At 44.0% G+C, this 24,026-nt stretch overlaps 1 protein-coding gene across 19 annotated transcripts in view; it reads right to left on the bottom strand.

Moving 5' to 3' along the window:
* TENM4 (teneurin transmembrane protein 4) overlaps positions 1-24,026 on the bottom strand; it is a 3,006,191-nt gene that overhangs the window by 39,192 nt on the left and 2,942,973 nt on the right. For 17 of the 19 annotated variants that reach the window (XM_054661572.2, XM_063784373.1, XM_063784372.1 and 14 more), the window contains 4 exons: positions 21,905-21,925; positions 13,969-14,201; positions 9,836-9,990; positions 3,031-3,908 (listed from right to left, as the gene is read on the bottom strand). In XM_054661572.2, coding sequence (XP_054517547.2) covers positions 3,031-3,908; positions 9,836-9,990; positions 13,969-14,201; positions 21,905-21,925 — 1,287 coding nt within the window. The remainder of the gene's footprint in view (positions 1-3,030; positions 3,909-9,835; positions 9,991-13,968; positions 14,202-21,904; positions 21,926-24,026) is intronic. The other 2 variants (XM_016921709.4, XM_016921705.4) reach the window with 1 other exon arrangement.

Below are 24,026 nucleotides of genomic sequence, written 5' to 3' on the forward strand. Positions count from 1 at the left end.
TTTTAGAAAAATACAACATTTCGGTTATAATCTACTAAACTGCCTCATGAAGCTAAAGGTAGAAAATTCACTAGATTAATGGTTCATTGGCAAAATCTGTCCAAATCCTTGTTAAGAAACACCATAATGAAATATCTGTACACCTCTAATTCTAGACAGCCTCATAGTTTGCAAAGTATTTTTACTTTCAGTATTTATTTAGTTTTTTAGTCCTCATAATGGCCCAGAAATGGGGTAGGGCAGGGGATTATTTCTGTCTGGTTGAGACTTGGGTCTGGAGGCCAGCTAGCCTGTCCCTGAGTCACATGGCTCGCAGCCAGTGAAAATAGGTGTCTGGCACCCTTGCTTCATTCTCAGTCTGAGCTGGACCATTTTGCCTTGGGTGGCTCTACGTGTTATTTTCCAGCCGACTTTGGATATTCTCAGGGATCTGACTTCTTTCTTAGTTCATTTCTTGATCTCTCATACTTGATTCTGCTCTTCTCACCTGACCTCTGATTCCTACCTACCTCAATTAAAACTTTTGTCTACTCTTTTGATTAGTTTACTTGCAGTTGCTCCTGGGAAATACCTTTCACACCCAAACAACACTTCTGCAATTACTGGTACCGCCACTAATATTGCTTGCATTAACAACAGCAACAACAGCAACAACAACAACTGCAGCAGCTATCATTTGAGTACTTACAATCAATCAGACACTGAGCTTTCCATATTTTATCTCACTGAAATTTTGAACCTCATACTATTCCTATGAAATACATAACTATTTTCATCCCTATCGTACAGATAAGTCACAAAGAATGTAGGTGACCCTAGCCAGTACAGTTGAAAGAACAGGGACTTGTGTTCTGGTTCTGCTACATACTCACTGTGTGGTTTCAGGCTTGTTATCTAATCTCTCTGTACTTCATATGTAAAAAATGTGGATGATAATTCCTGCCATTCTGAGGTTGCTGTGAAGATTAAATGGGAAAGAGCCTGGCACATAGTAGGATCTCAGAAAACAAAAACAAAAACAAAAACAAACTAGTTTCCCTTTCTATTTTAGGACTTTTATCTACCACTTCTGGTTTGTGTTAACAAGGATAACCACTCTTGGGTACTGCTATGAAGTGCAGTCTTTGGAATTCCAGACGCCATTTTATAAAAAAGCAATTGTAAAAACTTTTCCTTCTTCACTAAACATCAACTATAGCTGTATATTTCATCAAGGAAAGAAAGGGAGGGATCTTTCCTGGTAGAAGTGTAGGAAACCGTTTTAGATTTCAGGGGTGGTGGAGCGTAACGGATGCAGTGATGTGTGAGCATTCGGTTTGGGATCTGAGGGAGTGACTTTGGGAACTAATTGAGTGCACAGACTTGCTCTGACAAAGAAACCCCTGTATTGGCTAAATAATGTATAAGAGATTTCCATCGGGCAATGGGCAAAATGGAATTATTTAGCGTATTTCCATTCCAATGAGTTAATCAAGATAATTGCTGTTTTCCTGGATCTTTGTCTTTTCTTTGTAATTAACAAGGTCCTTGTTTGGAGAAAGGAATTTAGCCAGTGAACTTTGTACAAATCGCTGTGACATGTTTGTTCAAATTATATTTAAAAATCAACTACAGATCCTTTTCCTTTGGATTCTGCTAGGACTGTTAGAAACTGATGCTTGATCAAGCTTGAGAAAAACTTTAAAGAGTCAGGTTCATTTGGAATTAACAAACTCAGTGTGGCACTGGTGCGGGGGTAGGATGCAGGGAGGGCAGCAGGGCAGCACTGAGAAAGCCCAAGCTCTGGCATCAGACTTGGACTGCGATCTCTGTTCTGCCATGTCTCACTATCAAACAGTGGGCAAAGGAGCCTTCAGAGCCTCAGTTTCTATGTCTGTAAAATGGATAATATCACCCATCCTCAGAGCTGTTGTGCAGATTAAATGCAGTGGTGTAGCTCCTAGCCCACAGCTAATACTCAACAAGGCTAGTTCCTTCCCCACCTCTCACATGCTTATCTAATGGTGACATATTCAGCAATCTCAGTCGTTTGAACCATGGCTAAGACCTCAAAAAGCACCTTAAAAAAATCTAAGTAGAAAGAGCGATGTTAGTCCATTCATTAAAATATCTCTTAGAGGAACACCCCAGATATATATATTTAATTGTTGCTAGGATTATAATAAGCTGAACTTCTGGTTCTCTGATCACACCTCTTAAGAAGTCCTCCACTGGATGAAGAATAAAGAAATGAGCCACTTGAGGTGGGCACTAGGACTGAAATAAATAGTGACACCACAGCACAACCCTGAGGGAGGAGGCAGAGAAACCTACCCTTTAGATACAGGGCCTAATAAAGTAATGGTTTAAAATCACTTCAGGCAGGGGCAAAGGGGTCTATATCCTCATTTCCCCACTTCCTGAAAGCTCTCTTCATATTACAGCATAATATGCAATTGTTGTTCCTTATTAATGACCCTGAATCAGAAAAAGAAAGGTTTCATTATGACTGCGTAGTGTGTTTGAGAAGGGAGGTATGCAATACACTTCATAAGAAAAGTCCCATGCAAAATGGTTAAAATGAAAAGGGTTTTTTTTGGAATTTGAAGACATGAGCTTCAATTATGTGGAAAATTCATCCACATGTGTCTGTTCCTTCTCCCCTTGCCACATTTGTGGACAGTGGTCATATGAAGATGCTAGCACTTCATCAGGCAAGTACTTTTCATCTACACCATCTCCCTGTGGTATGCTGGGCAGGTATCCACTGTATCCATTCTACAGATGTGGAAACTGAGGCCAAGAGGGATTAAGTCCATGGTAGAGTGGGAACTGACGCCCAGCTCCTCTGACTCCAAAGCTTATGCCTTCTCCACTAGACCATTTCCTTCCTAGGAGAAATCATGTGGAATATGAACATGTAGAATGTATTATAAGTAATAGTTTTTATCCCAAATCCTGAATTAAAATAAAATACTCAATCAATTTACCTCCAATCCTACAATGAATTAATGAAACAAAATCATCAAATGGCCTTGTTTTAGTACTTACTCATAAAATGTTGTCCATCCGTTTTCACTGCTTTTGGTTGCCAGAAGGCCAGAATTGCCATGGTATGTCATCATGGCCAACTCGTGTCCTTGTGTGGTCACACTCTTGAGTGCACTGTTGGTGCCCATGGTCACCCAGTACACCTGGCCATCTGGGACCACCAGCCAGAGGGGCATCCCAGTAGAGTCTCGGCGGACATTTACCATGTTGCCATTGTTGTCTGTGATGAGTGTGATGTCACCGTCCCCAGTGTAGGTGAAGTTGTACAGGTAGTCTCCTGTGGGCAGGCTTTGGGTGTACAGGTGCTTGCCAGTGGTATCAAACAGATAGAGCTCCTGGTCAATTGGTGAAGACAGCTCATACATGTTCTGGGTGTTGAGGAAAGGCTTGTTCTTCCGGATAAACCGAATTCGGATGTTCCCAAGGTCGGCCACGTAGAGCTCCCCATCAGCACACACAGCCAAGGAAGATGGGGTATTTAACTTTGCATCCTTGGCATAACCATCGTCTCCAGAAAAACAATCACAGTTGGCATCATTTTTACAGTCACAGCCACTGGGGGCCCCAGCAACGAGTGAGATCTCTCCACTAGTGGTGACCTGCCTGATACGGTTGATCTTTTTCTCATCAGTCTCAGCAATATACAGGACCCCATTGTGTGAAACAGCCAAAGCGGTGGCTGACTCCAGGGTTGCATGGATCGCCACCTTGCTTAGCAGGAAGTGGTCAATGCCAGGGACCTGGCAGTGCATGGGCCTCCCGGCGACAATGCGCACCTGGTGGTTTTCAGAGATTTGCAGGACCACATTGTTGTCGAGGACATAAAGTGAGTTGTCCATTGGGTTGATGGCTAAGTCTGTGGGCCACTCCAGGTGCACCTGACAATGAAGACACCGATACTCAAATGACTGGCAAGATGCCCAACACTAATCCATCCCATAGCCCATGTAGCCCATAACAGTGTCCAAAGTGGCTTCATATACAGTCTTGCTTGATCCTCATGCAGCCTATCATCAACAATGAAAAATCAGCCCCCTGATCACCGGGAAACCATGAAAGAGCTGCCACTGAGACATGTGATGGTCTCATTAGACTGATAAAACATGAAGAAGGAGTTAACAACAACAAAATAGTAGGCAAAAGGGTAGACTTTGGAGTCAAATAGGCCTGAGTTCAGAGCATAGTCCACTACTTATGACTGTGGGCAAGTTACTTTGCCTCTCTGAGCTTCAATAGTCACATATGGGAAATGGGAATGACAAGAGCACAGAGTCCCTGACCCACCATAACCCACCAAATAATGGCAGCTGATGTTCTAAGATGGGAGGGAAAGGCAGATGGAGTCTGGAGGCTGAAGTAGGAGTTGTTCAGAGGCTTAAGAAAGATTCTTCATGCATGGTTGATACAATACATGTATGATTTCTCAATTCTTTGAGTTCATGGATTAACAGCTGGCTAGCTGCTAGAGATATAAAGACAAGCTAACCATGGCCTCTGTCTGTCATAGTTCTAGACCAGTGATTCTCAAATCTGGCCTCACATTCAAATTATCTGTGGCGATTTTAGAAAATAATGGTGGGCAAACCCCACCCTTGGTGAGTGAAATCAGATCCCTGGGCTTGGAGCTTGGGCATTGGCATTATTTTGAAAAGCTTCCTGAGTGATCCTGATGTAGGCTTGAGAATCACGACTGGATCCTTGCTCCTCATGTGTGGTCATCAGCATCAGCTCACCTAGGAGCTGAGCATAAACGCAGAATGACAGGCCTCCTCCAAACCTACTGAATCAGTATCTGCACTTAAGCAAAATCCCCAGGTGATTTCTGTGCACACTAAGGTTTATGAAGCCCTGCTCCAGACAGTGGTTCTAGTACCTCAGAGAACAGGTCCACCTGGAAAGGATTACTGAAGCTGGTTGTAGGAACTAGGAGTTCAGAAGTGCTGGGCCCCATGTGGAGCCTCCTCTGAGCCAGGCTGGGAAACTGGCATAGGTGAGTCTTCAAGTGGGCACCCAGGGGATTGTAGCTGGCATGGTCTGAGGGGAGGAGTGTTTTCTTCAGTGGACTTGAAGGCTGGATTGTTGGATCGATCACACTAGGAAGTATTGGCACTAAGGGGAACCCTTTGCCACCTGTGTCTCTAGGAGGTCCAGCCATGTTTTGTGTGGGCTGGAAGTGCCGACAGGTGCACCCTACTGCTGATTTTTCCACCCCACCTAAAAATTCATTGCCTTAGACTTCCTGAGCCCCCTACAAACCCTTGATATTTGGTCCAATCTGAGGTGTGCTTAAGCAAGTGTATACCTTTATTTTAATTTACTTATGTATGTATGTATGTGGATGACAGGGTCTCACTCTGTCACCCGGGCTGGAGTGAAGTGGTATAATCTTGACTCACTGCAGCCTCCACCTTCCAGGCTAAAGCAATCCTCCCACCTCAGCCTCCTGAGTAGCTGGTACTACAGGCATGTGCCACCACATATATATATATATATACACACACACACACACACACACATATACATACATATATATATAAATATATACATACATATATATGTATGTATGTGTGTGTGTCTATATATATATACACACATGTGTATGTCTATGTGTATGTATGTGTGTCTATATATATATATATATATTTGTAGAGACAGGGCTTTGCTATGTTACCCAGGCTGGTATCAAACTCCTGGGCTCAAGCAATTTGCCTACCGTGGCCTTCCGAAGTACAGGGATTACAGGTGTAAGCCACTGTGTTTGGCCTAAGTGTATGGTTTTAGATAAGAAGTTTTTCTTCCAGGAATTTACTTTTGTATACCATTGTCTATAAGAGTGTTTTTAATAATGATGAAGCCATTTTTAATAATGACAAAGACCGAGAACCAACTCAAATGCCCAACAACTGAGAACTGGCTAAATAATAGTACATTTAGTTTGCTCATAAATTGGAATACTGTGTGTAGTTGTTAAAAGTGATGTTATAGATGGATATTTAATGACTTGGAGAAATGTTTGCTATGTATTAAGTAGAAAGAACAGGTTACATAACTGTAAGCACAGTGGGATACCAATTGGGGAAAAATATAAGAAGTTTAGCTAGATTATAGATAAAGAGGAGATTAAGTGCTTGAGGGATGGGATATATATCAAAATGTTAACCATAGTAAGATTAAAGGTGATTTTAATTTCCTTCTTTGTGATTTCTAACTTCTTATATTTTCTACAATGTACATGTGGTAGTTTACCAATGTAAAAAGAAACCCCAATACATTATATACACATGAGTGAGGCCACCTCCATCTGTCCCTGCAGCTCAGGGACATTCTCAGGAGGGGACAGGCCCTTTCTCAGTTCTTTAGAGCATGATCTTCCGGTCCTGCTTTCTAAAGTCTTCTTGTTCCCTTACTCCCAGCTCCCTCTGTCCCTGCAGAGCCAGGGAGCCTGCAAACTCGCCAGGGCCGCTGCCGGCCAGTGCTGCTGCTTCACACTCCCCTCGCTCTCTGGGCAGTGTCGTGGCAGCTTTTGGCTGCATCAGGAACACAGTTTGCTCTAAAGTGACAGGGGAATTTTCAATTTCTTAAAACCCACTTCTTGTCAACTCTGGCCGCTAAATATTTTATGCCTTCTGGTCCTGTGGCACCTTGGGGACCTGCTTGTGGAGACCTTTCTGCCTGTCGTTATGATGAAAAGATGGTTCCTTGATGGGAAGACTAGGGGGAGACAGAGTCAGTGGAGTGAGAGAGGAGAGGAAAGAGAGGAAGGAATGTAGAGCAAGTGCTTTCCTACACTTTCCCCTTATGCCATGTGCACAGAGGTGCCTGGGAAAGGAGAAGGGGCATTGCTCTTGGAGTCAGTCCTCACTCTGTCACACTGCCCGTGTGATGATCCTGCACCAGACCAACTACCTCAGCCTCTCTGGTTTCACCACCCTATTAGCGATGATCGTGCTGAGACTTGATTTCCCATCCCCAAAATGAATGGACTAGACTTGATAATTTCAAAGGTCTTGCAGCTCCCACGTTCTATGGTTCCAGTGTGGAATGGGACCCTCTTCCCTGTCCACCTGAGCATTCTGTGCCTTTATTAAAGCACTTGGAGCTGGCTGCCTTGTTGCAGAGTGATTTTCTTGCAAAAATGGATTGTCAAATGAATGAATGAAGGAAGGAAGGACCAGCAAATGGCATAGAGGGAGTGAGAGATTGGGGTCAGGACACCTCACTTCCTATTCCAGTTCCACAATTGATACATGTGTCACCTACCTCAAGTTTCTTAAACACTGAACGTCTTTCTCTATATCTAAAAGGGGATAATACATATTACACAGGGTAGTTGTAAAGCTTAAATGAGACAATGTACAAGGAAGTTATTTGTGGATTTTAAAGGGAACTAGTATTCACATCCTATCACTAGCTGCTGGGCACTGTACTAGACAATTTGTGTACATAATTTCATTAAAAAATTCATTTCCATATCTCTGATGGAACCTGGTACAGGGCTCTACATTTATAAATGCATTTTCATTCATCACACCTCAGTATTCTTATCTATAAAATGGGGTAGATCAGCTCTACCCTATGAGACTATTGTGATAGCTAAGTAAGAAAAGAGAAGTTGTACTTATCCTGTACATTTCTAACAGAGCGCCTGGCCCATACTAAGTTCTTATTTTGGATCCTAAGCATAGAGTTATTCTCTGTCGGTGGTGGCCATCTCCACTTCTTAACAGGTTGCAACAACTTCCTTCTGTTCCTTCTCTGCTCTGTGCCTCTCTCTTTAGTTTCTTTTTGGGCCTGGGTTTGTCTCCTCCCAAAGGAGCTGGTCCAAGTTCCTTGGCTCTCGCCTTCTCACTCATGCCTCTGAGCTGTGTGCTCTCCCTTGCTTACCTCCCTGCTCCCCATGGGGCGGCAGAGTAGAGAGGAAGCTCTGAGAATGAAAGCCAGTGACACCTGCGCATATGTGTCTGTAAAATAGATGCCAGTATTGGAGAGTTTGGTTAAAGAAAATCCCATGCTGACATTCAGACAAAGGTGGTGAGGGCCTTTAGAGATTTCAGTCCAGGATTTCTGAATCTAAGTGTGGGTTTTAGCATTTTTTTCCCCCTCCGCCATATGCCAGTTGTCTTCCAAGCCTTTGATCCGGCTGCTTGGCAGTACCTCTATCTAAAGTTAAACAATTTTCCGATGTGTGGACTGAAAATTTTCGGCACCCTGTGCTGGCTGGTTGAGGGCCCATTTTGAGAATTGAAAATACTTGTATGCACATCCTTAGGCCATGGCTTCCTGACGGGTAATTCAAGCTTGCTCACAGACTGGAGAGGAAAACTCACTAGCCAGCAAGGGTAAGCCTGCCAAAACTGCAAAGACGAGTGGCAGAGAACAGCATCCATTCTGGAGTGTAATAATCACATTAGCTGGCGCAGAGGGAAACCATCCCAGCATGCGATGGGGAGGTGACATGAGTGCTGGGACCTCCAGCAGCATCCACAAGGCTCTGTGGAAGGACTTAGCGATACATGTCAGTAACAGAGGTAGGCATGACCAGAAAGGCTGGAAGCAGGTGACACAGTCAGTGGAAAAGGGCCTGTGTGTGCAGGCTCCCCTAAAAATGAAGGGGTTTAAAAAGCTAAATGTTGCTGGAGCTGAAATCAATTTGCAATTTGATGTAACTCAATGCTCCTGATTTCCCAGGTTTTGGTAATGTTGGCAAGATTCAGCACAGGCCACTGATTCAGCATGGGCCTGGCCCAGCCAAAGGATCCAGCAACAAAGGACATACCCTTGCCAAGTCATCACAGGATGTACTAAGGACATGCTGGATAGCCAGTCACTTGTGTCTCTTTTTGACCTATAATGGGTTCCTGGTATCCACCTGCAAATGTGCAAACTCTTTGGCATGGTACAACAGGGTCCTTCCCTTCCTGGACCCAAACCATGCTTCTGGTTTTAACTGCGGCCACCTGCTTCCAAGCACCCTATGCTATGGTTTTTCAATTTTCCACTATTCTTTGAGTGTACCAGCCTCATTAACATCTTTGTGCCTTTGCACATGCTGTTTCCTTTGTGTGAAATGTCTCCTTTTCTTTCTTGCCACTCAGCAAACCCCTATTCTATTCAACCTGTAAAACTTGCATAAATGTCACCTCTTGTGTGAAAGCAGGCACTCTAACTTTTGTTCATTCATCACCTCTGAAGGGCCAAGCAATGCTAGGAGTCGTGGATGCATTGTTTCATGTATCTTCAGGATAATCCTACTGGGCCGATGTGAATTATTTCCATTTCACAGATATAAAAAGTGAGGCTCAAAAGAAAGTTACTGAGTGAGTGAGTGGCAAAAGCTAGGATTCAATCAATCGATTAATCAATCAGCAAGTATAGACTGTGCCCAAATTTGGGTAGCCAGGCACCCTGGTTACTGACAGCATTTCTGTCCTCACATAGCTTAGAAAGAGAACAGGCAATGTACAAATACCCATCAGTGTTACCAAAGAGGAAGTTCAGGTGGCAATGGATTTAATGTCACATGGTGTAAAGCTCTGTCTATCCTACTCTGCTGCTGTTGAGGTTTCCTTAGGGAGATTTCTTCACTGTCCCCTGGGCTTCCACTTGTTACTCCTGATGGTGAACTCCCAGGACATGGCTGTATGTTACTTGTCTTTGTGTCCTTGGTGCTCATCACAGCCTGGCACCAAGTAGGTGCTCTTTAAAGGCTTATCAGTGCAAAGATGAATGGCCAGCAGGCTGGCTGGGTGGCAGATGAGAGGATGAGCGGGCAGTCCCAGGGCTTTGGTAGATGAAGCCATCTTACCTGGGAAATATCCATGACAGAATCACAGCTGAGTGGCCGGGCTGATGTGAGATCATTAGAGCCGAGTAGGGTGGAGATGATCCCATTCTGATCGATGCGTCTGATCATGGTGCCATCCACGAAGTAGATCAGCCCAAACTTGTCCACTGTAATGCCTGGGGGCAGAGAAGCCAAAACAGGAACTCAGCATCAGAGATGACAATGACCCGCACATTCCTGGAGCCTTGCTAGCTGACAGAGCACCTCCTCTACATGATTGGGTTTGAGCCTCCCACAATCTTCATTCCTCTCTCAAAGAGGAGGAGTCTCAGGCTCAGAGGCCTTGAGTGACTTGTTCAAAGCAGGGATTAGAACTTTTTCAGATCTTGCAGGGCTCTGGTCCTCCCACCTTGCTGCCTCCTGAGATTTTAATCTATCACCTTAGCCATCCACTAAACCTGGATTCATAACTTCTGGGGGTTTTTAAGCACTAGAGATACAGTGGTAAGGAGGATCTTTTTCAATATTAACACTGTGAATTATTTAAATTCACCTATTTCTGAAGCTCTGTAATTATAATAATTAGTTCCCCTTTTTGGTAACCATTTTTCTTTTCTTTCTTTCTTTCTTTCTTTCTTTCTTTCTTTTTTTTTTTTTAAAAAGAGTCGCGTTCTGTCACCCAGGCTGGAGTGCAGTGGCGCGATCTCGGCTTACTGCAACCTCTGCCTCCCAGGTTCAAGCAATTCTTCTGCCTTAGCCTCCCAGTTAGCTGGGACTACAGGCATGCGCCACCATGCCTGGCTAATTTTTTTTTTTTTTTTTTTTAGTAGAGATGAGATTTCACCATGTTGGTCTTGAACTACTGACCTCAGGTGATCCACCCACCTTGGCCTCCCAAAGTGCTAGGATTACAGGCGTGAGCCACCATGCCCAGCCCGTCCTTCATGCTTTTCTATTCTTATTATTTTAGTCTCACCGATCATTACAAAAGTACGGAATCTGAATAGAATCCTATGGATTTGTGTAGAGAATATTGTTGAATTGAATTTCTAAAGGCGGCACACTGAGGAGAGGAGTCAGAATCATTACTCAACATCACCTGCTCCATTCACTAGACTGTCTCACCCTGTTAACTTTCTCCCTGACCCAACTTGTGTGACCTCGGGCAAGTCACTGAGCATCTCTGTGTTTGTCTTCCCAGCTGTCAAACAATGAGATTGTTCCAAATCTGTATTTCTCACTCTTGGATGTGTATGTGAATCCCCTGGGGAGTTTGCTAAACTGCACCCCCCAGGTAGCTGCTTCAAAATATCTCAAGTGGAGTCTGAGCTACTATCTGCATTTTTGACAAGCACCTTGGGTGATAATGACACAAACCAGAGTCTGAGAACCACTCCACTGTATCAGTACCTCTCAGCCTGTGATGTGCATCACAGGCACCTGAAGAGGTTTTTCAGTATACATCTGCTGGCCTAACTCCTGGAAATACGAATTCAGCGGGTGGCTGGGACCAGGAACAGGGTGCTTTAATAGTGTACATGGGTGATAGTAATTTCCATCCCAGGTTCAGAATCGCAAGAATCAGACATAACCATGAACTGTCGTGGGATACAGATGAGACATGGCCCTGGGCAGCACCCAGTTTAGATGGAAAGGCACAGGAATGAATCAGTACCATGTGAGCAGCACAAGAAAGGACAGACTCAAGAGGGTCATGGTAAAATACAGGAGATTCTGGTCACTTTTGTTTCACTATGTTTTCTCTGGGGAAGGCAGTGGAAGAAGGGTCAGGAAGGCTTCACCAAGGTGGAGAGACTTGAATTATAAAATTTTCTGGTCGTATTAACTTGGGCATATTACTTCACTTTGAAGTCTTCATTTCCTCATTGATAAAACAGGGATTCTAACATCTGACTTGTAGTAACTAGCCCTCAATAATTATTAATGACCATTGTAATAATGAGAAAGTGGCTGGCACTTTGTGAGTTTCAAGGCCTTTGCTCCGGGGACCCACGTGTCTCTCACTGGCCAGCAGGGTGCTTTAAGATGCCCAGGGGCCTCTGAGTGCTGAGAACCTGCTGGAGCACCAACTGTTCCTTCTTAGGCTGGTCAGGCTGGAGAGTGATTTCACACAGAGGACCAGGCAGCCTCAAGGCTGGGAAGCCTTTCTCATGGTCCTGTCGTGAATGTACATTAATTTCATTCTGTAAGTGCCAAGACAGGCGTTTTCTTGTCTGCCTAGCTATGCCCCATCTTTCTCTTCCATCTGTTTGGACTGATGAGTGCTCTATGAATAGTTGGGTTTCTTGTTTACAGAGTTGGCTGCACAGGCTAATAGAAGTGATCTGTCTCCTGATTAATTACCTAATTTTTTCTCCTTTTGTTGTGTTAAATAGACGGACATCTTTTCTCCTCCCTGCTGCAAAGTGCCTGCATATCGTGGCACCCTTGTCATTTCTATGTGGGTTAATCACAGGCTTTTGGGTAAATGCACTGCCACTTCATCTGTGTGAGGGTGGGGGGCCACGAGGGCGGGGAAGAGAACACACATGTGTGGAGAACAACTGAAAAGCCCTGGAGAGAATAAAAATTCTCAGAAAAAACTGTTTTAAACCTAAGAGAGTAGAATGTTGTGGCTGCAAAGGGTCTTGGGGATTATTTAGCCCAACCTGTTCATTAATTGACCAATGGGGAAACTGAGGCCCAGAGGAGGCGGTCCCAGGGCCAGCCAGTAGCAGAGGAAAACCATATAGGACTTCTAAGTGCAAGCCTAGTGTTCTTTCCACTCCTGGCTACTCTCTCAGTATTTGAAAATCATAATTAGGCGGGATTAGCCTTTGTTGATACAATATTTACCCCACACAACTACCACCTGACACTCCAGGTATGTGGTAGAGACAATGTGACTTGATATGATGTGATGTGATATAATAGAACAACAATAATAGGAATCATCATTTATGGGATGTTTACCATGTGCGGGGTACTACTGCGCTAAGCATTTACATTCCTAATATTCAATCTGTACCACAACTGTGCAGCATATCCCTATTACACAGATAAGGAAAACGAGGCTCAGAGAACTTCAATGATTTGCCCAAAGTCACTCAGCTGTAGATGACAAAGTCTGAATTTGAATGCCTGATTTCACTAGAATCTCCTGCTTTGATTTGAAACTGGGCCCTGAAATCTGGGACTATTTAATAATACCATCACTTAGAATGTTTCTACAGGTTATTATTAAACATATTAATTTTGACCATCAGAATAAACCTAGGAGGTAGACACGGATGGCATTATTACCCCCATTCTATCAGTGAGGACCCTGGGGCTGAGACACTGTAAATCACTGGCTATAGGGTTGCAACACAGTGAACACTCCACTGAGTGTGGATAATGATGGCTTCTCCAAAAAGCTTTCCCAGTCTCCAAGGCACAGGGGTCTCTCTTGGCTCTAAACCCCCATGAACAGCTCTTTCTTCTTGCCTCTCAGAGAGCACCTCTTCCTCTCACCCATGTCACAGTGATTCACACTCAAGTCTTATTTATTCTGCTGCAACAAACTTATCTATGCAACCACTCTATGTACTTGAATATTTGCTGAATAAGCGAATAACAAATTGTGATTGTGGGCATTTAGAGGTTCAACTTTTTGAGGGACTCAGAATTGAGACCTACAGTTAACCCACCCGATAGCATATGAACATATGAAAACACGATACACTAAAATGTTTTTGTGTAACAATAACATGAGAGACAGCATATATGTCCAATAGTAGAGGATTGGGACATCCATTTGCTGGAAAACTATATAGTCATTAAAAATGAGTACACAGAAACAATTTAATGACATGGAGAAATGTTAATGATCTAGCATTTAGGGAAAAAAAGCAGTTTGCTTAATGTGATCTCATTTTGTTTGTTTTTAGTAAACACTACATACACACAAACACTTTGAAAAAAGACTAGGAGAGAAGACAGGAAATGTTAACTGGGAGTATTTCTGGCAGGTGGAATTATCACAGTTTTTACCATCCTCCATATATTTCTTGGTATTTTCCAAAAATTTTTGCAATATTAATCATGCATGTTTTTCTGAAAAGGAAAATACCCCAATAAATGTTATTGACAATGTCTCTAAGGCAAGGCCTTACCCCTGGGATTGGTGAGTGTGGCTTCTGTGGCCTTCCCACCATCCCCGCAGCGAGTGTCATCAAAGGGGAGGCACTGGTCACCTGTCCCCGCAACCACCTCAGAGTTCTTGACAAGGTCCTTCACCACCACAGTGGACTTGATTTTAAAGACCCGCCGGCTGTTGCTGTCAGAAAGGAAGACGGCCCCACTCATGGGGTCTGTGGTCAGGTAGTATTTGTGTGCTGGACTGTGACTAGAAAACAAAGACATGGCCAACTGGTGAGCATTTTCTTCTTTCCTATGAGTAGCTGGAGATGTACAGATGAACCCCTGGCCCTTTAGAATCCAAGCAAAAATATCTTATGGGGATGATGCCCCTATTTTGGGTGATGGTTCCCCAATTTTTCTGACCTCAGTCATTGGCTTAACTATCCTTCCCACCCACTATTCTTGCAAAAACCCCTTGCAATTCTTGCAAGAACCCCTCGCACTATTCTTGCAAAAACCCCTTCAAGATGAAATGATTAAGATGACCAGCTCAGTGCCATGTTTGTATCAGGTGCTAAATACATGTTTTCTTAAGAAGATGATCACTGAGGCCTACCACTGGTGTCCCGTTCATTCAAGCTAGAAGGATGGATGCTCTTGACTTTAAAAAAACACTTCAAGAGTTCAAAAACACAAGCCCTTTTCCACAGGATCTTTACAGCAATCCCTCATCTCCATCTTGGGACTGATGGATGAAACCCTGGCTGGCTCTGACTCCCGGTCAGCAGCATCAACACCGTCTTCAGTGGATACTCATGTTACACTTATCAGGAGCCCAGGAGTCTCCCTCTGGCAGTCAGATATAAGTGAACTGCAGGATTAGTTTGTAATTTGCAGTGAAACCCAAGGAAAAAAAAAAAGTAACACAGAAGAGCAGTGCTAATGATGGTTCTGTTTCTGGAAAACAGTTATAAAGATCAGGCTGTGCCAACAGAGGAGAGAGAAGCTTGACTACAGAGATGCCTTGGGGAGACAAAGCACTGCCTCTAGCCACAGGGTGAGGAAACGGCACAGGATTTGGAATCAGAACAGTCTGGGTTCCAAGTCTAGCTCTGTAATTTCCTGGTTCTGAAACTTGGGCAAGTTACCCGACCTCCTGAGCCTCGAATAGTCTTTATGTGCAAAATAGGGGTGTTAACAGCTACCTTGCTAGTATATTGGGGAAACCAGAGAGAAAATAAAAAATGCAAAGTAGCATAGTGTAGTAGATGCTCAATAATAATTATTATTTTAATTACCAATGATTGTGTCTCTTCTTGCACTTGGAGATGACTACGTAGTAGATATCTCTTATTAAGCCTGAATTTTTTTATCCCCTGGTACTGACATACAATTTCTTTCAAGTCTAGGGCACATTGGAGTTGAACTTGGTGCTTCTGAGAAGCTAATTTTAAGTTCCTGTGCATGGCCTGAACATTTGCCGGGCCCTAAAACTGCATCTCAATATTGGCAGCCCCTTCCAAGTCTCCGGAAGGTATTTTGATTCAAAGGAAGCTCTGTTTGGACCGGATGGTCTGGTGCTGGCCATTTTCACTGCACAGTGAGGCATAAACTGTGCTAAGAGACTCGGGACAGACTGAGCAGTGATAAGAGCACCAGCAGGGCCAGAGCACTGCAGACCCCCTTCAAGATGAAAGCAAGAGAATTTGAAAAGTCTAGAAAGAAGCTATTTTGCATTTATCAGGTATGTAAGTTTGGGGTCCTTTTGAAAAGCAAAATTTTATTTTACAGATTTGTGTTTTTTGAATTCCCTATGAAGGCTGGGGCACCATAATCTTTTCAGTATGTAAGTCACTGAAGGTCTTAATCTGGCCCTGGCTGGTTTGTCATTATAAATGTCTCTTGCCTTGGACAGCGTCCTTGGGGACTGGCTACCTCGAAAGGGGCCAGGCATCCAGATCCAAGGCTTTCCTTCCTTGGTTTTCTCTCCCTGAATTCAACTAACCTGATTTGGTTTTCTCTCCCTGAATTCAACTAACCTGATATGATTTTCTCCAACTGTCCTTCCTCTTTAACCCTTCTCGAACCAAGGGGAGGTCTCTCCGCCTGTAGCCTGGGTCCTCTTCAAGCCATTCTTGATCTAACCCAAATACCAACCTGCCATTTCAATGCTTTCCCTTCAAGGATTCCTTAATTCTTACAGAGAAGTTATGAGCTCCCTGCCCCTGCACAAATCCCAGCTTTCTGCTGTGCTGCTCCACCCTCCCATCCTCCCTCCCCTCCCAGACACCCTACACCTGGCCACAGACCTGTCCCTGCAGCATGCCTCAAGTCTGCCTGCACCTGCTGCTCCTGCTCTGCAGTGTGCCCCGCCCCTCCCTTTCCTACTCACCCTTCACCTGTCAGTTCAAATGCTCCCTCCTCTGCAAACCTTCCCCAGCCTTCTCCCTGTGCATGGAGATTTGCATCCATTCATTGCTGGACGATAGGACATAATGCTGTGACTGTTCATTTATGTGTGTGCCTCCAAAACCCAATCGTCAATACTTGAAGGGAAGAGACTGGATTTTGTTCATTTTTGTTTTTCCAATGTTCTGCTTCGTGCCTTCTAGCCCATGGCAGCGACTTGTTTTAAGTAGATGGCATGTCTATTTTTAGATTACTTAGGTAGTGTTTGCATTCGCATTATTTAGCTCTTCTTTTACTTCTCTTCTGGGGTTAGCAGTAAACAGGACAGGTATCCTGTCTATTTTGAAATGTCCCCTGAGACTTACCCTATAATGTAGCACAGATTTAAGCTTCCCAGATGACATCAATTCTGGCTACATAAAATGCGGTGACCTTAGATCCTACTGTGTAATCCTGGGGCAGCCTTGATCTTTCTGCTTTTCTGATGACAGCTCTGAGGCGGGTTGATTTTTTTCATTTCTTTGCACATCACTCATGATAAACTGGTGCTATTTACCTCGGCAGAAAAGGGTCCCTTAGGGGGTATGGTGAGGGGGCCCTGTCCACTTAGATTAGCCCCCTGAGTTTCCAGCTCCTGTCTCCCTGCACTGCTCCAGAGAAGTGTCACTCATGTGGAGTTTCTCAGATCAGTGAATTCCAGGACAGGGTGGCATTGGCAGGATTATCCCAGAGTCTATAAGAGCTGTGGCTGCATCTTTCAGCCCAAGGACAAATCTGAGGTCTGCTGGTAAGTTAAGCATAGGGAAAACAACAACTAGCTTTGAGCTTAGAAGGTGTAGGCTCTCATTTAGGTGAGTCACCTAAATAGTTCAAATCGTAGGTCCCTTAGCTGTCGAATGACTAAGTCCCTGCTCGGCTAGGCTCACAGGCTTGTCATTGGGATCAAATGAAATTATACATCTCAACAGCCCTTTCTAGTTTGCAGAGCTCTCTGAACATTCAGCTCATTTCGTCCTCCTGCCACCTGGCCCTGGGAGCTGCAGCTGCATCTATGATGCCCATCTAGACTCCACCAGGCTGCAGCGCCACCTGTCTGCAGAACAGAGCTACAGAGATGACTACCACTGATAAGAATGCATCTGTGACCACCTAGGGATGCCCATTCTGTCCCAGACACTGCGCTAGCACTTGATGCACACATGACCTCATTTTCTTCACAACTACCATATAAGGTAGGTACTTTCCTCCCTTATATTTCAGAAAACTGAGACTGGAAGAGGTGAAGTGACTTGACTGGGACCACAGATTCCTAAGTGGCAGGATGAAATTCCAACCGAGTTCTGCTTGACTCCAAAGTCTGTGTTCTTTCTACTTCCCCACCCTGCTGCTCAGGATCTAAAAGGTTCCTCTGCCCATATTCACCTGGGAGTACCTGCTCATCTTCTGAGGTTCAGCTCATCTGTAATCCCATTCCTGAACCCCCTCTTCTTCCCCACTGGTAGAACTGGCCTCTTCCTTCATTGTGTCTCCACTAGAGCCTACAAAGTTTATACTTTTAGTATCTGTAGCACCAATTAAACTTTTCTGTTTAATTGTCTGTCTTTTGGATGAAACCTTGAACTCCTCAAGAGGAGGGACTGATTACCAGTCTCTGCTGCTTTGAACTGGGCTGATGCAGAATAAGTACTCCAGAAAGTTCTGCTGAATCAGCCTCCCTGTCTGGAGTATACATAGGAAACGCTCACTGCTAACAATCTTAGAGTGATGGTTCTCAAACATGGCTACACATCAGAATGGTCTGGAGAGATTTAAAAATAGCCCTACCCATAATGATTGAAGGGTGTGGGCATCTATACCTTTGAGATCTCTCCAAGTGACTTGGAGGCACAGCCAGATTTGGGAACCATGGCCTTCGAGCAGTTCTTTTTAAACTTTAATGTGCCACCTGGAGCCCTTGCTAAAATGCACATTTCAATTCTGTAGTTCTGGGGCGGGGAACTTGAGAGTCCACATTTCTAACAATTCCCAGAGCATGCCAATGTTGCTTGTCTGTATTTTGAGCAGCAAGGCCTTAGAATACTCTACAAATCATAAATGTCTCAGAGCATGAGACGGAAGACGGCCTTCAGTGGAGGCCTCAGGCCTGGTTGTGTGGACAGGGAGCATTTCCTGGAAACGGACCATGTCTGATTCTGATTCAATTCTGATGCCCAGTATCCTGAGCAGGGCTGGACACAGAGTAAGATCACAGCTTCATTTTCAGTTTGCTGTAGAAGTCTCTAAGGACCCACATTCTCTTCTAGTTCCTCAAATATAACCTTAGTTTCTCTGGAAGTGATGTAAAATCAAGAGGCCTTCAGGGTACCATTCCTGAAGTTAATGAGCTGAAGCCAAGCTTCACTCTGCCCTCATTCTGGATGGTGTTTGGAATTTCCCAGTAGGAGCTGGGAATCTAGGAGTCTGTAGGGACATACAGGCTCACTTGCTTCTGAGTGAGAATTCTCTTTGTCTCTAAGTAAGGTCTGCCTCATGCAAAGGAGTGTCCTTCAATGACAGCAGTTGGCAGCCCTGGCAGAACTTGATTCCCTGGTTCTCAGAACCAGTGGGAAGAGGTTGAGTGTTGGAGCCACACAGTCAAGGGTTCAAATACCAGTTCTACCATCCACTTGGCTAAGTGACCCTGGTCACATCACTTCTATAACCTCAGTTTTCTTAAGCTGAGAAATGGGAATAGTCACACCTATTTCAAAGGATTATTTTGAGGACAAAATTGCATGAAGAATATAAACCTCTGAGCATAGTGCCTGTTCCACTAAAAAATAAAATATCCAATAAATGGCAGCTTTTAAGCAAAGATGGTTCCTTTAGAAACTACTAGAAGATTTGGTGCATAGTGGAAACACTAAGGATGTCAGACTTTATTTTGTCCTGCTCAACCTAATTCCCGGGACAGTTAAGGGCTCCGAGTTAATATAATATGTGTAGCTGGGTTTGATGGACACTGGAGTTCAAATGTACTTCTGAAGAAAAGGCTTCAAACATCTTCCACGACCCTAGGGAAGAGCTCTGGGACGAGGCAAAGATGCTTATTTCCTGAAGGAGTCCATAGAGGAAGATGCCCCATGGATTATGGGTTTCTGTACTGAGTATGCCCGACACAGCAGGCTGGCACTGAGGCTGGAAAAGCAAAAGGCAGACATGAGTCTGCTCTGGGGAAGCACACACACAGGCTACAGTTGCCAGTCATGGGGCCAGACATATTACTGGGAGTGGCTGAGACAGTTAATGGAGGAAGAGATACAACTCTATAATTTTTAAAATCCATCTCCAACATTTACTGATGGGGACACTGAAGCCCAGAGAGAGGAAGAGATTTGCCAATATCCAGGTGGCAGTTAATATCAGAGCTGAACCCAGGCTCTCTGTCTTCTGGTTGTCTTTAGAAAACTGCAAGGCAGAAAGTGATTCATTTTTTCCTTTCTACTTTGGTTCATCTTAGAAAGTTTTTAGTACCGAAGAAAACAATTAATTGACGAAGGGTTTAAAGTTATACCATGAATATATAAAAAGATCACTGAACATCAGAAACAAAATGTTCCCAAACCACAAACTCTTTCAGTTTATAGATGAGACTGGAAACCAGAAACGCCAGGTAACCAGCCCAAGGCCATATGGTGAATGTGCAGCAGGGCTGGACAGCACCTGGCCTTCTGACTCTTCCCAGCTATGTCCCCCTGGGTCATGGCTGTGTCCTATGCAGCCGCCACCATTAACTGAATGTTTCAACATTAAATGCTAGGCTTTAATCCAAGACCTTCATGTGAAATGTACTTCTGTGTTTTCTGTACAACTGAAGTTGAAGGCATGGGTCATTACATAGTTCAGTATCATCCATACAAATCTCATTGAAAGTCTCAGATCTCAATGTCAGGAAAAAAATTTTCTCTTCTGAGAAATGGGCATGTTTTCAATTTCTGATACCATAAAGTATGAAAATAATTATGTTTTCTTATTTACACTGGCTGCCAGGAAGCTCAGAGCTTAATCAATAAATAATCACATATATGTTTCCTCCTTTTTTCTTTTGTTACCAATTTCTATTTGATTTACTTTAATACATGTGCCTTTAGGTGTAAGAGGATTTAATTCCTTTTTGGGGAAGATGAAGACATCATAATTATCATATAATAATAATTGTTATGATAATAAATTATAATACTGTTAACTCTATAGGATGTTATCATTATTATTACTACTACTACTATTTCTGGAGCTCCTCCCTGTGCCTAAAAGTACTGAATAGTTTACAAATATCTTCTGTGATCATTACAACAAGACTCCAAGGGAGATTTTATTAACCTTATGTTAGATACTAAAGCTTAGAGAGATGAAGGAATTTTTTCAAGGCCACATAATTGGGGAGCTTCAGTTTTTTCATCTGTCTACTGATGTAACCATGGATATCTGCTTCACAGAGTGGTTTGGGGATAGAACGCTATAGTCCATGTAAAGGACATAACCCTCTATCTGCTACATAGTAAATGTTCTATACATGTGAATTGTTAAATAATTATATTTACTACTTATATAATAAATATATTATCTTAAAATAACACATACAATTATTACATGAATAATGTAGCTACTTCAATTGAAAGAGATAGAATCATTACTGGATTCTGGGTCTGTCTGACTCTTTCCACCACCCCTAAGACTGTCTTTCATCCCAACCTAGCACCACCCTCATGCCACTTTGATCTGAGCTGCAGGTGGATAACTGAGAGCCACTTCTGTGGCCATGCAAGCTGCAGCTCTATCTGCCCATGGTTACTTTCCAAGTCACCACAATGTGTGTGAGGTCAGGGGACTCTGAGGTGACTGCTATCCAGGAGTCAGGTGAATGCCATAGTGACAGGTGATGCTGACAGGCAGACACTTCTCTTGGTGTGCCTGACTAGACCCATTTCTGTTTACTGCTTGTCGCTGTGAGTCTACATGACAAACCTACTCTGGGACAAAGTTCCTATTTGGGGATTGATCTCTGCAGTTGGTTCCTGGAGTCTGCTTTCTCACTGATGGCAAGCCTTTTGGGTGGGGTTGCCTGGCATCCCCAAGCTGAGGCACCTTGAATGCCCACAGAAGTGTAAATGTGAAATCTGTCTTCTTGCAGATTGTTCACCTGATCAAGTTGTTCTCAGGACTTCCTATCATGACTATCAAAGTCGCTCAATGCAGTTAGGATGACATCCGCATTTATTCTAAGGATAAGCAGGCTGTAGCATTCAAATTACTATTCCAAGGTTCAAATTCTTTCCCATATTACTTTCAGACTATCAAAGTAACTGCCTCACTTTGCAACAGATCCAAGGAGTTCAGGCTCCTGCCACCCATTCCTGCCATTATTAATGACTTCCTCCCATTGCAACTGATTACCCCAATCAGTTCCAATCACACAGGATTCTTTTGCCATACAGCCATCTGAAATTGACGTGTGCAGCTTACCATACAGCATGCAACAAGGCAGGGGTGAGGCAGGAAATTCTCCACTGGTTGGCTTACCTATGTCTGAAATCTTTATTTCTGACAGAAGACAGGAGAGCAGGGAATAGAAGAAAGAATGAGGTGTTAGCAGCAGGGTTAGAAGCATTATTAGCAGCCTGAAAACTTGACAGCAATGGTACTATACAATACTGTAATAAATAAAGACTTAGCAGCTGTGACACTGATGTATTTTATATTGGATATTACTTGTCAGTAAGTTCACTTACAAGCAGCTACATATCACAGAAGAGGCATGGTTTCACCTGCACCACTACTGCTGACTTTGGGGGAAGAGGACTAGGTTGACACATTCTGCTGCTTTAACAAGGGCTAAGACAGAGATTGGAATAGTGGATTCTCTCCTCTGTACAGACACATACCCAGAGATACACATGCTTACTGCTCTGTGTCTCCACATGCACACTTCCCTACAAAGAGTTACCCAAATTTGGGTCACTTCCCAGGAGCCTCCTCATAATAGAATACAGAATTGGAGATAGACTATAATTAGAAGGGAGGGTATGACACAGAAACAGGCCTAGGAAAAAAAGACTGGAAGAAAAAATATATCAAAATGATAATATACTTCTAAATTTATTTTTTTCAAATTTCACTTATATCTCCCTTCCTCACCCACTGTCATGATCTCCCCAACAACTGTGGGAGGGAGGCAGGGAAAATGGGGTCTCTTATTGGAAAGAGGTGAAAACGGAGGTCGTCCAGGGAGGTTCAGTGATTAGTCCAAAGTTGCACAGCTTCTCTGCCGAGGCGAGCTGATTTCCTCGTCCATGGCGCTTTCTGTTGTGGTCCATATATGCAGCCGACTGACACAAATACGCTCAAAGGATCCTTCCTCCTTGACAGATGTCTGTGCCAGTCAGACTCATAATAGACAGCAGAAGGGCAGAGAATATTCCACTGGTGGTCCTCTTCTCATTCAGCCGATATCTGATTTCCTATGAACCTACCGCGTGTGTGCTTGTCTGGCCCTGTGTGTGGGGCCAATACTAACTCTTCTCTTTAGGGCTTATGGCTGTTGGCCCTGCCTTCCTTTCACGCGTGCGCCTTAGAGTGAGATTCTTGCAGTAGGATCTTACCTCCAGGGAGGAACTTAACAAGGCATTAAGTCGAAGTGGCTCTCATTGGGCCAGGTGACAAGGCTTTGGCGAGGCAGAGGTGTGTAATGATCTCTGGATTCGGGTCCACCATTCTAGAAGCTGGACCTCAGGCAGGTTCTTTAAATTCCCTAAGCCTCCATCTTTTCATTTACCAAAGGGGAATAATAATAAACACCTTACGGAATTGTTATGCTTGGCAAATAGTAGGAACCCAGCAAAAGTGAGTTTTCTTTTCCCCTGCCCACTGCGGAGGAAGGCTTTCCAGCTCTAGGGCCTGTCCTGCTCACATGCACCCTGGCCCAGAAGACAGGCAGATTCCATTCCCTAAAGGAGCTGGGAGGGAGCTTGGCGCAATTCCTCTTGAAAGGGAGTGTGAGGCTCCCTTATCTGTAAAGCACAGCTCTTCCATGACCCCTAAGCCCACCCTATGACAGTGCCCTGGTTCTAAAATGATCTAGGTTAGGGAGGCATAGAGAAAAATCCAACATATCAGGTCCTTCCCGGAGCTATAAGCGTGGCTGTGCTCCATCACTCAGGGTCAGGATGGGGAAAGAGGCTGACTCAGCTGCTTCTGCAGCACCTGAGGAGCAGAGAGGTCAGTTTTCTCGATATTGGTCAGTTGAAGGGAACTGCCCTTGGGCTCAAGGGATCCTCCTGCCTGAACCTCCTGAGTAGCTAGGACTACAGGCAGGTGCCACCACACCCAGCTAATTTTTTAAATTATTTTTTTGCAGATGGGGGTCTCATCAGGTTGCACAAGCTGATCTCAAACGCCTGGCCTCAAGTGATCCTTCTGCTTTGGTCTTCCAAGGTGCTAGGATTACAGGTATGAGCAATGGCACCCAGCCCCTTGTTTTTATAAAAAAGGTTCATGTGACTCATTCTAATCAGTTTACTTCCAGGAAACAGAAAGAAGATTCAATGGCTTCCAAGGAGTCTAATTTTTGGCTGCTAGCAGCCTTCTATGTCACAGATGTACTCTGGATGCCAGGGACATCTCCCTGTCCTGGGTAGCTTGTCTT

Source organism: Pan troglodytes, chromosome 9, assembly GCF_028858775.2.
Source record: "Pan troglodytes isolate AG18354 chromosome 9, NHGRI_mPanTro3-v2.0_pri, whole genome shotgun sequence".
Classification (NCBI taxonomy): Eukaryota; Metazoa; Chordata; class Mammalia; order Primates; family Hominidae; genus Pan; species Pan troglodytes.